Source organism: Microtus pennsylvanicus, chromosome 12 (genome assembly GCF_037038515.1).
Source record: "Microtus pennsylvanicus isolate mMicPen1 chromosome 12, mMicPen1.hap1, whole genome shotgun sequence".
NCBI lineage: Eukaryota > Metazoa > Chordata > Mammalia > Rodentia > Cricetidae > Microtus > Microtus pennsylvanicus.
The window spans coordinates 80939818-80952167 of NC_134590.1; the positions used below are offsets into that span (position 1 = coordinate 80939818).

Genomic DNA, 12350 nt, shown 5'->3' on the forward strand with positions numbered 1-12350 from the left:
TTCTTCCTTTCTATAGATAGAGACATCGGCGTCTACCAGTACTATGACAAGAAAGATGCGCCAGGTAAAGTACTCACCTGTTCTGTTTAACTGCTTTTATATATGAAATATTCCGAGCAATGAATTAGCAACATTAAAAGCTCTGTATTTATGTCTTAGATAAAAATCCAAACTTTTAAGAGCAGTCACTTCAGGTTTTTTAAAGAGAAAAAAAATGCTGAGGTTGATATCTATCTGATCTATCAAAAAATAAAGCAATGCTGAGAAAAGGCTGTAGAATAACATGAAAATGTTCATTTTGTTGCCGATCAGCCTGATATCAGGACAGTCTAGTCACATTTATTTATTGGTGTCCCAGCAGAGGGCATTGTTAATGCACTGGTCCCCATGATGCTGGCCTCCTGGATCCTCACCTGATATCTGAAATAGACATTTCTGAGTGAATGATCAATTTTCCTTATCTGATTAATCCTGTTAATCCCAGAAGTTTTATGATGGGCCGAAAGGTCTTTCTAGCTAGAGTTACTTCCTGTTCTGTTCCTCATTGAAGTGGGGGCTGTGCGAGCATCCTGTGCTTAGCATGGCGGTTAATAGGCTGACTTCAGAGCTCTGATGACAGACTGCAGCAGCTTCTCTCTGGGCTCGGTTGCAGTTCCCTTTCCTGTCTGATGAGATTGGGAGCTCAGAATATTGGCCCACCTGTTGTGCTGTATAAGCCTTTCACTGTGCATTAAGGACACGGCTCCTATGGCATGCAAGCACACATTGTCACATTCTCTCTCAACTGTCCTTTTAAAAGCTTAGCATCATGTCTGCCGCAGTCTTTTGTATGTGCCCACTAAAAATATAAGATGCTCTAATCAGAACAAATTCCACTTTTCTCCTTTTCATCTCTCCTTCGCCAGTGTCAGCAACAGAGCATGGTAACTTAGAAGAAAAACAAAGGCTGGCGGAATGTAAGTTCACCTTAGATATTTTTGAAATTATTACAAAACAGTGTTGTGTTACAAATTAACTATTTCCTAAACAAACTATAAATGCTATTCTGTCCACATTTCTTATAGTTACTAATTCCTATTGTTTATTGTTATGAACTCATGAATAATAATTGTATTTGCTAAACTTTTCTAATTTAAATCATTAAAATCTTTACTGTGTACAATTTTGGTAAGATATGTGCTTAGGCAGACAAAAGCTTAAAATTAAGTATATCTTTATTTCATATTTTTAAATAAAATAATTTATTTAAAATGTTTAATTGGCTAACAAAATATAAATGTTCAAGGCATACAACATGATGACTTGATATATCAATCATGCAAGTTCTATGGTAAAATTTATTATATCACCTCGTTTTTGTGTGAGAAAATGATTATAAATCATGCTTAAATTCCGATAACATCTGATTTTTTATGTTTTACCTAAATTGTTAACATATTTTATTACTTATTTTTAACATTGTGTGTGTGTGTGTGTGTGTGTGTGTGTACAACATGTGTGTGGAAGTCAGGGGGAATCGGTTCTCTCCTTCCACCATGTTGGTTTCAAGAACTGAACCTCGGTTTTCAGCCTTTGCGGTGGGTCCTTGCACCTTCTGGGCCATCTTGCCAACCCTGTTGTGTTATTTTAATAAAGTGAGATTGTTCTATTCGTGTTTTATTTAGTTGTTAGTCTGAAAGATATAAATATGTTGTATGTATAGTACAACTACAGGCTGACATGGTTTTAGTGGGTTAAAGCTAGTGTAATTTAAAGTTTTATTGGATTATAGCTAGAGCTGAAAGACTTTCCTTTTTTTCCTTATTTAAGTGATTGGACTGACATTTAATTTTTAGAATATTGCATTAGTATCTGCAACACATATCTTAAAATTTGTACATATGTTCTACACATCAAAATTATGTTTATTGAGCCAAATAACTGCTGAAATAAGATACATAGCAATTTCTGCTTTTAAATTTAAATATCTATATATGCTACATATTATTTGTATATGCATACACGACATATATATTCATATACACAGTTCATTTTTAGAATTATTAATTATGACACTCTAAAGATGAGTTCATTTTCCAATGAGTTTAACATGTTATTAGTATTATTCTTGTACCATGTATGTGGTGGGTGCTGGAGATGGAATCCAGGGCTTCACACATGCTGGGCAAGTACCTTATCACTGAGTTAGACCCCTGCCCCAATTTTATTAATTTTTAAAACAGATATAGTTTTAGACTACTTTTGTACCTCTGCTATATAACCTTTCAGTTGAAACTATTTAAAATAAATTAAAGATATATAGTTACTGAATTGTGGCATGGATTTTAGAATTATTTTTTCCTTTTATTAAAAAATAGATTTTTTTTTCTCATATAGTTTTCCCTCCCTCTCCACCTCTCCTCCCATCTGAATCCACTTTTTCTGTCTCTCACAGAAATGAACAGGCTTCTAACAAAATAAAATAATATAAGATAAAGCAAAAGCTAACACAACAGAATTGGAGAAAACAAACAAACAGAAGGAAAAGACCCCAAGAGAAGGTACAAGAATCAGAGACCCATACATTCACACACTCAGGCATCCATCAAAACACTAAACTAGAAGCCTTATATACACTCCGAAGACCTGGCGCAGACCCATGCAGGCCCTATGTGTGTGCATCATCAGTCTCTGAGAGTTCCTATGAGCTTTGCTCATGTTGATTTAGGAGCCTTGTTCTCCTGGTGTCCTCCATCCCCTTGACTCTTAGACATTTTCCACCTCCTCTTCTGCTGGTATCCCTGAGCCTTGAGGAGTGATTTGATGGAGACGGCCTGTGTAGGGCTGAGTGTTCCAAGGTCTCTCACTCTGCATACTGTCTGGTTATGGGTCTCTGCATCTGTTCCCATTTGCTGCAGGAAGAAGCTTCTCTTGGTTGAACAGGACATTTATGAGTATAGCAGAATGTCAATAGGAGTGCTTTATATTCTTTTTTTTATTTTTATGTTTTCAAAAAACAGTAGTATTTAGCTGTCCCTAGGTCCATGAGATATCTAGTCTCAGGTTCTTGGCCATTGAAACAGTATCAGGAATGGGTTCCATTAAGTCCAATGGAGGACAGTAAGGCCCTGAGTAAATCAGATATTGGTTGGTTACTCCCACAAGCTCTGTGCCACCATTGCACAAACACATCTCTTAAGTAGGACACCATTAGAGATTAAAGAGTTTGTGGTTTAGTTGGTGTTTACATTTGAGAGAATTATTTCAGAGACCATTCCTAATGCCTAGTTGTTAAAACTAAGATTCCCTCTTTTTTTTCTGAGCTGGAGTATATAGTGCTCTGGTCATGTTTAAATTAATTTCCTTCATATTACTTTTATGTTCTCTTTCTTTCCTTACCACATTTAACTTGTTAATGAGAAGTTTCAGGGTTGAGTTGGCCACTTGGAGAAGTTGGAATTTCTTTTGGGTTGAACCTTGACTGTTTTCATGAAAAAGTTACTTAAATTGTAAAGTGCAGGCCATTTACTACTAACTATTGCTAGATCCCTTGGCTTACCAAAACTTGTCAAGGGTTCTCTGAGTCTTGTTGGTTGTCATCACAAAATTATAACCAGGGAGATTAGTTTGTGGTAAAAATCTGTTTCTGTAACAAAGCCTTTTTAAAGACTGTCATTTAGCAATAGAGATGAAGTCCACTTCCTCTCAATTACGCGGTGTCTTATTCTAATCCTCTAAGGCACACTGCTAAGCAGAGGATTCTTATTTAAATCATGTTTAACTAACTGTTGTACATGTTTTATTTGCCAGCACGAGATTATCCTTGGACACTCAAAAACAGACGCCCAGAAAAACTTCGAGACTCACTGAAAGAGTTGGAGGTATCTTTCAAAAGGTTTCAAAAATGGGAACAAACAAATCTGCTTTAGATCATCTTTCAACAGATTTAATTTTCATAAAGGACCAGCTCTCCTGGTGATGATGGCTTTGCTTTTGTCCAGAGAGAGCTTCCCACACAGTTGCGTCTTTGTGTGGCTTGTTGGTCACCTTCCCTTTTTCTCCTTTCTTGAAATCAGAAGCGCTTTAACTGATGATGACAAAGTCTGTAGCCAACTGCACTCTCTCTTTCTGTTGTCCTTCAGGAGCTGATGCAAAGCAGTCCGTGTGTGCTGAACAAATGGAAGAACAAATACCTCTGTCAGGTAAAATGGTTTGACAAGCCTTCGCAGTGCTTAGCCAATGGAGCTGAAAGCTTTGTAATAGTTGGTATTCTTGTGTTTTGATAGATAATGGAAAAACTTCTTAGGAGTGGATATTTCATAGTTTGAATTTTAGTCATTCTAGAGTGAACATTAGACAGATTGACCTGGGCCACCGAGCTGTCTCAGTAGCCAGTGTGGTCGTGTTGACATACTGCAAACACTAATAAGACTCCTTGCAGGCAGTGCTTTTTACTTGGGTTTACCTTGGCGTAATATTATATATCCACTGGCATAGTTTTTAAATGATTATAACACAATAGGACAAAAACATGTTCAGTATAATATTCTTACAAAAGTTTATGAATACCATGCTTATGGAAATGAACAAGCAAATAAGAGTGAAACCTAATTTAACCAGAGAGTTAGTCTTGCGTGTTGACCCTCTTAGGCTATATGTGGTAGACACTAGTCATATGTGGCTATTTTTAAATAAAGTTAAATTTCCATTCCTCAGTTATAGCTCTCCCCAGTTTAAGTTCTTGGCAGTCAAGGATGCAGAGATAGACCATTTCCACGGCAACAAGTTCTATTGGACAGCCCCGTGCTCAGCACGCCTAGATTTAGAACATAATCAGGACATCATAATTAACACATATCGGCTAAAAAATAAGGGACAAATAAATGTCTTTGCCTTGCTGATACACTTAAAAATACAGTTTGTCTGGGAAAAAATTTACTTGCTTTTGATAAAAAGTATAATTATAGTTATCTGTATACTTATTTTGCATCACTACTACCAATAATTATAATTTATTTTTGGAATTAAATGTACAGTTTCAATTTTATTTTTTGAGCTTTCCATTACAAATTTTTTAAATGTGTGAACATTCTTGTTTATAGGTCAGGCCCATTTTTCTATCCATAAACCTCCTAAAATCAAATTCATAGTAATTAAAAATATATCTTAATTTACCTCTTTAACAGACTATTTTAGTTAATTCTAGTTTTCCTCTTAGAAAATTTGTTTTGAGCTGGGCTGTGGTGGTGCATGCCTTTAATCCCAGTACTCGGGAGACAAGGCAGGCAGATTTCTGTGAGTTCGAGACCAGCCTGGTCTACAAGAGCTAGTTCCAGGACAGGAACCAAAGCTACAGAGAAACCTTGTCTTGAAAAACAAAACCAAAAAAAAAAAAAAAAAAAAAGAAAAGAAAATTTGTTTTTTCTTTTTTAGTTTTTTCTAAACTGTCCTCCTTTTAGTGATGGAGGTTAGCTGACCTTGTCAGCTGGCATGGATTTCTACTTTCTAGATTGTTTACAAGGCTGAATGAAGATTTTTCAGAACCATAACACTTCTAAAATTCTCCTTAGAACACCCTTCAAAACGATGGCATTGTTTAAAATCGTGACTTACTTGCATAGAAATATATAATGAGACCTTCAAACTTGAATATCAAGATGTGCTCCAGTAAATTTTAGATTTAGTTCAGCTTAAACTTGAAGTTCCTAATGCTGTGTGTAACTCACTGCAAAAACAGGCTCAAAATTATTTGACTGGAGGGCAAGCCTGCCACCTCCTTTAAGAGGTGTGCCTCATGGCCTCCACCCTTACTATCACCTGGGCTAAGTTGGAGCATGTCAGGCATCTTGCAAAAATGCAGAGGAGCATCCCAGTTAGATGATCATTTTTAGATAGATTTCCTTGCTTTTAATTTAATGACAAAAAGTGTGTGGTTCACATGTTACAGAAAGGATAGCGTTCATTATTGGATTAATTCAGCTCAGAAAAGAAACATGTTTTAAATGATAGAATAGATGCAAAATTGCTTTTGTAATTTACAGTAGACAGCCCTGGTGGCTTTGACTGGTACACCAGTTGTGGAGGCCCGAAAATATGAGCCTGTTTCCTCAGTGACCAAAGGTCAGAGAGTTGGAATTTACCTCTAGTTCCTTCAAGGTTGTTGTTGTGCATCCACCCCAACAAAGGTCGCACCGAGACCTGGGGTGGAGAGTTCTGCTCTCTCAAGGTTATTGTAAACAGGTGTGACTAATAGCCAGACCTTACACTCCAGGAATAGAGAAGTAGATAAGTTCCTACCTCAAACAAAAGTCTAAGGATCCAGCTAAGTTCCTGTTCCCTTGAGATAACTTGGGATTCCACCCAGGGAAGGGCTTGTCTACAAAATGTTTTGGTCTAGGGTGTGGGCGTGACTTGTTTTGTTCTAGCAACACAAGGTTTAACAGTAGACTAAGCCTGCGACTTTCAGTTGGTATATTCATTTCCTTGTATCCTGTTAATGCAGTCTTTTTTTTTTTTTTTGTCTTACTCATACCTTTTGGGGTCAGGGATATTTTAAGCAGTTGGAAATTAAACGTGGGTGAATTTCAGTACTCACTGGAATTCCATTCCAATCCTATCCTATATGTTTCTCCATTTTATTATTTTCATTCCTGTCTTCATATGCTTTACTATATTTCTAAATCTCCACACCTCTACAAGAGGTATTTTTGTTGAGGCTGGTCCCCGACAACCAGTGAGTTTGCTTTGGGGAGTTCTAATGGATTTTACCTAATTTTATGTTCTGTTTTCTTTAATTTTTAAATTCTGTTTTGTTTGTTTTACAAGACACTATTTCTCTGGGTAACAGCCCTGGAACTAGCTCTTGTAGACCAGGCTGGCCTCGAACTCACAGAGATCCTCCTGCCTTTGCCTCCCGGAGTGCTGGGATTAAAGGTGTGCGCCACCACCACCCGGCTGTTCTGTTTTATTTCTTTGATAGATAAGACTTTTTTAAATAGACCCTTTACTCTAATTTCATATGATAACTTCCTCCGTGCCCACAGGTCCAAGTCACTTTTTACACCTTTAGGGCCTTTGGGAGACTTCCTAAAATTATCTGTTAGGCAAAAGTTCACTACATCTTTGAAAACTGTAAGTGGCTTCCATCCCTAAAGATCTCTAATGTCACAGTAAGGTAAAAATAATTTGGTGGTCAAGCTAGAATTTCAGTTTAAGGAAAGGGCCCTGTTAGTCCCCGAGTCCCCTCTTGAACACCATCCAGTGTGGCAGTAAGATGTGGACCTCCTTGAGTTCCCAAGCTTTCCTTTGCGTTCAGTCCAGGGACCTGCGGGCAGCCAACCGCCTTCTACCACCCCCATTCAGCACCGGGTGTTGAACTTCTGAGCCTAGGTAGTCATGCTTGGTTTCCCGTAAATACTAGGGATCTGAGGTCTGGTCCTCTCGATTTCACAGCAAACACTTCTAGCCAGTGAGCTATAGCCCCAGTCCTGTCTCTGGACATCTTGATGTTCTCATTTGGATTCTCAGTCTTTGCATGAGACCATTTCTCTACTGTGAATTTTTTATAAAGAAATGATAAAATTGAATTTATGGAATTCAATTTAGTTGAAGTCTCTTTAAGGAATTTTTAAAGGGTTCACTTGTTTAGAAACCTTTGAAGAGGTTACTGCTGAATAAAGGATTAAAGAGGATGTAATCTGAGCTTGGATCTTTATGTCAAATAAGGAGGATTTACAGGTTGTCATTACCAAAGCTTAGTTTATATTATTGATCCCATGATCTATGAATTATAACCTATAAAAAATAATTTTCCCTCTTGTATATTCAGAACAGTTTACAAATAAAGACTTACCTATATATAAACTTGGAGATTAAAAATTCTTAGGAGTTTTTTTCAAATCATCCCTGTTCCTACCTAGTATGAGATTATAAAATACAATTTAGAGTTTTGATTTCAGCACCTAGTAAGTATACTTTCATTTTTGCCTTCTTAAAGAATCAGCAGAATGTATTTAATAGTTTCTTGCTTTGACTTTCTTAAACCCTTTACATAATCTTTTTAGGAGGGAAAAATGGTTTCAGTTAAATACTATTAAATAGGTCCTCACTCTGGTGCGATGTTAAAGTCCATAAAGTATGTGCCTTTAGTCATGGTCTTATCTATAAATTACTTTGTAATTAGTTAAAAATATTTTCATTAAGCGTAGATGTAACCTTACACACTGATCTTTAGGTTAAAATGTTAGGGGTGTGTGTGTGTGTATACAGTATAATTGGTTTTTCTCTGGTTTATGTCCATAATAATTCTACATTTATAGTCATATTCATAAAACACCAAGAAAAGATAGCTTCCAGTTTTAGTTGCTGTAATGAGTTATTTGATAGGCCATATAAAAATATCAAATCTATCATACATAAATTATGACCTTATGCAAATCATTTGATCTCACCAATTTTTTTTGTTTGTTAGTTTTGTTTTTAATACATCCTGACTACAGTTTCCCCTCCCTCTACTCCTTCCAGTCACCCCACCACGCACCTACTGCCCAGATCTTCTGCATATATGTTATGGTTGTTAGCTTGGTGTTTTTGTGGGACTCATAACAGTAGAGATGGGGGTGTCTCTGACTCATTCACCTGCTCTTGGGGCTCACCCAGCCTTGATATGAGGCTATTCTTTTTTTTATTTATTTTTTTTTGGTTTTTCGAGACAGGGTTTCTCTGTGGCTTTGGAGCCTGTCCTGGAACTAGCTCTGTAGATATGAGGCTATTCTTGTGGCTAATCTTATTATGCCTAGTTTTATTGTAACTTACTGTGCTGTGTTAGGTTGCTATCCCTGGGAGGCCTGCTCTTCGCTGGAGGGAAAGGGAGAAGGAGTGCTATCATAGTTAGGGTTGCGATTGCTGTGAAGAGACACCATGATCATGGCAACTCTTATCAAGGAAAACATTTAATTGGGTCTGACTTCTAGTTGAGAGGTCTAGTCCATTATCATTATGGCAGGACGCAGGCAGACATGGTGCTGGATCTGTGGGCAGCAGAAGGAGAGTATGTGTCACAGTGGACATAGCTTGAGCATGGGATCTCAAGGCTTGCTCTCACACTTGCTCACACTTCCTCCAGCAAGGATATCCTTACTAATAGTGCCACTCCCTATGGGCCAAACACACGTGGAGTGGCGTTTCAGTTGTATTTAATAAATAAAGCTTGCTGGGAATCAGGAGAGTAAGACAGTCACACTGGTCAGCCTTACAGCCAGGCAGTGGTAACACACACCTTTAATCCCAGTAGTGAGACTAGTTGCTATAGAAACCTGTGGTGCATCCTTTAATCCCAGTGGTGCACACCTTTAATCCCAGCCCTAGAAAGGATTATAAAAGGGGGGGTAGGGGAGGAGACAGCTCTCACACAGTCTAGACCATTCTGAGATTCCTGGAGGCAGGATCACCATTTTGGACTGAGATCCAGGTAAGAGCCAGTGGCTGGCTGATTTGCTTTTCTAGTTTTCAGGTTGAACCCCAATTTCTCTCACTGAGTTTTTGTTAATCGTGCATCACACATGAGTCTGTGGGGACCATTCCACCACAATGTGCATCACACATGAGTCTGTGGGGACCATTCAAACCACCACAACTGGATTTCAACTTTTTTAAAAAATGTTTTTAAATTTTTTTATTAAATTTAATTTTTAAAGCAATCTTTTCTCATTTTACATACCTCTCACAGTGTTCACTCCCTCCCCTCCTCCTAGTCCTTCCACATTCCCTCCACCTTAGTCCATTTACTCCTCAGAGAGGATAAGGCTTCCCAAGTGGAGTCAACAAAGTCTGACACATCACTTTGAGGCAGGACCAAGGCCCTCCTTGTATCTAGGCTGAGCAAGGTATCCTTCCAAAAAGAATGGGTTCAAGCACTAGGGTTGAATCTCTCACTGCCAGTGCCCCACAGACTGCAGAAGCCACACAGCTGTCACCACATTCAGGGCCTAGTTTAGTCCTATGCGGGTTCCCCCGCTGTACCAGTCCAGAGTCAGTGAGCTCTCATAGCTCAGGTCAGCTGTTTCTGTGGGTGTCCCCGTCATGGTCATGACCCTTTGCTCATATTATGTCTCCTCCCTCTCTTGTACTGGTCTCCGGAAACTCGTCCCAGGGCTAAGCTGTGGATCTCTGCATCTACTTCCATCAGTTGCTGGATGAAGGTTCTATGATGACAACGTAGTCATCAATCTGATTACAGGGGAAGGCCAGTTCAGGCACCCTCTCCAGTATTGCTTAGGTATTAGCTGGGGTCACTCTTATGGATTCCTGAGAATTTCCCTAGTGCCAGGTTTCTTGCTAACCCCATAATAACTCCCATAATCAAGATATCTCTATCCTCGCTCTCCCTCTCTGTCCTTCCCCCATCTCAAACATCCTGTTCCCTCATGTTCTGCTCCTCCTTCCCCTCCCCCTCCTTTAATGAAAATATAATTTCATTACTTTCCCTCCTCCTTTTCTGCCTCTAGACCTTCCCAACCACCCTCTCTCAAACCTTCCAGTGTTAACCCACTTTCACGTTGATACCTTCTTTTTATTTGATTGTTGTTACAAACTTACATACATGCATATATACATACGTGTGTGTGTGTACACAAATATATAAATAGAACTTGCTGAGTCCATTTTTGTTGTTAATGTGTATATGGTTTGAGGGCTGACTACTTTGCACTGGACAACCAATATGGCGGCTCATCTCTATGAAAGGCTTATTTTCCTTTTTCCAGGGCCATCGTTGCCCAGGGGTGGGACCCCATGAAGTTTCCCCTTTCCATGGTAACTTGTCCATTGATGTTGCTGTCATTTCGGCTTTGTTTTATGCAGCATTTCTGGGAGAGACTGTTTTACAAGCAAGCGTCCTCATATTCTGATTTCAGAATCTTTCTGCATCCTTTTCTGCACTGTTCCCTGAAACACAGATGCAGGAGCTGTGATAGAGATGTATCCATTGGGTCTGGGCTCCTTCAGTCTCTTGATCTCTGCTTTCTGTTCAGTTGTGGGTTTCCGTGATGGTCTCCATTTGCTTTAAAGAGAGGCATCTTTGTTGAGGGATGGTAACTATTTTTATGTGGGTAAGCTTAATATTTCTTTTTATCATATGTAAAATCAACTTGATTTCTTCATAAAGTAGTAAAATGTTATCAGTATCAACAATAGCATTTTATTTTCTCACAGTCCACCATATTGTATTTACTGTCCGCCACTTTGGCAGTAGGTACTGTAGCTTAGGTGGAAAGGGAGAAGAATGTTAAGTCACCTAGAGACTAATGTGTGCTATGTTGTAAACAGCAGTAGGAACCAGAGATGGTAAGAACGTCAGTATAATCTGAAATGGTGAACACATTACAGAGAAGTTACAATTTTACCAGACCTAAATGGGAATATAAAATTTGGTAAACCTGAAGAGACGGGAAAGGGGATAAGTAGGAGGTATCTACATAGTAGTGAGGAAGTGGGCCCATTTGCGGAAAAAGTGGTTGAAGGATGGAAGGTTGAAGGTTTGACAGGCAGCTTAATGCTGCATTAAATAGAGGCTTGAATATTACAATGAGATATTGATACTGTGTCCTGTAACACTGTTACTACTTTTGTAACAGAGAGTTGCCATGTTAGATTTAGTCTTACAGCACCTGGCAATGGGATATAAGATAAAAAGTAAACCAGGAGTGAAATGATTTCAAAGGATGTGTACAATAAGTCTAAGGTACAGAGAGTTTTGAAAGTTTAGAATGTCGTGTAAAAATTTCAGTTTGCCCATGTTTTATGTGAAATGGTCAGAGGTCATGCAGTTGTGGTATCATGGGAGATGTGGAGCTGGAGTGGAGATCTGGATTTGATTTTTTTTTTTTTTTTGAGGAGACAGCCAAAGGCCTGAGTTAAAACTACCCAATTTGTACTTTTATGAGGGACGGAAGATACCATCAGAGAAAAACCAAGAATCGATAAGTGTCTAGTGGATAGGGAGAAAAACCCAGCAGCAAAAGAGGAAGAAACAGCAGTCAGGATAATGAGGAACTGTGGAAAGTTTGTTTTTGTAGAAAAGTTAGATGAATGGACCATCTCTGGTTTGACTCCGTGCTGTGATTAAGCTTCTGGTGGGTGTTTGTGAGAACTCAGCGATAAACTCATCTTTTGTGATTAGTGACTGATGAAAATACGGCATGATTTTTGTTTTAGAATTTGATTCATGCAAATAATGTCCTTTGGTCAAACCTATCAACTTATCTCCCGTCTCCCCTACCATTTTTCTCATCCGTGCTTGAATGTAGGGCTGTGAGCGTGGCGCCCTCTCAGGGACTACACCAGAGGAACTGACTCTCCTCCAGCAGCCTCTA

The 12350-nt window shown here is 38.7% G+C and overlaps 1 protein-coding gene across 3 annotated transcripts in view; it reads left to right on the forward strand.

Annotated features, from left to right (window-relative positions):
- Wdpcp (WD repeat containing planar cell polarity effector) overlaps positions 1–12350 on the forward strand; it is a 312131-nt gene that overhangs the window by 125292 nt on the left and 174489 nt on the right. For all 3 annotated transcript variants that reach the window (XM_075944447.1, XM_075944448.1, XM_075944449.1), the window contains exons 3-6: positions 17–64; positions 906–956; positions 3790–3860; positions 4122–4181. In XM_075944447.1, the coding sequence (XP_075800562.1) occupies positions 17–64; positions 906–956; positions 3790–3860; positions 4122–4181 (230 nt within the window). The remainder of the gene's footprint in view (positions 1–16; positions 65–905; positions 957–3789; positions 3861–4121; positions 4182–12350) is intronic.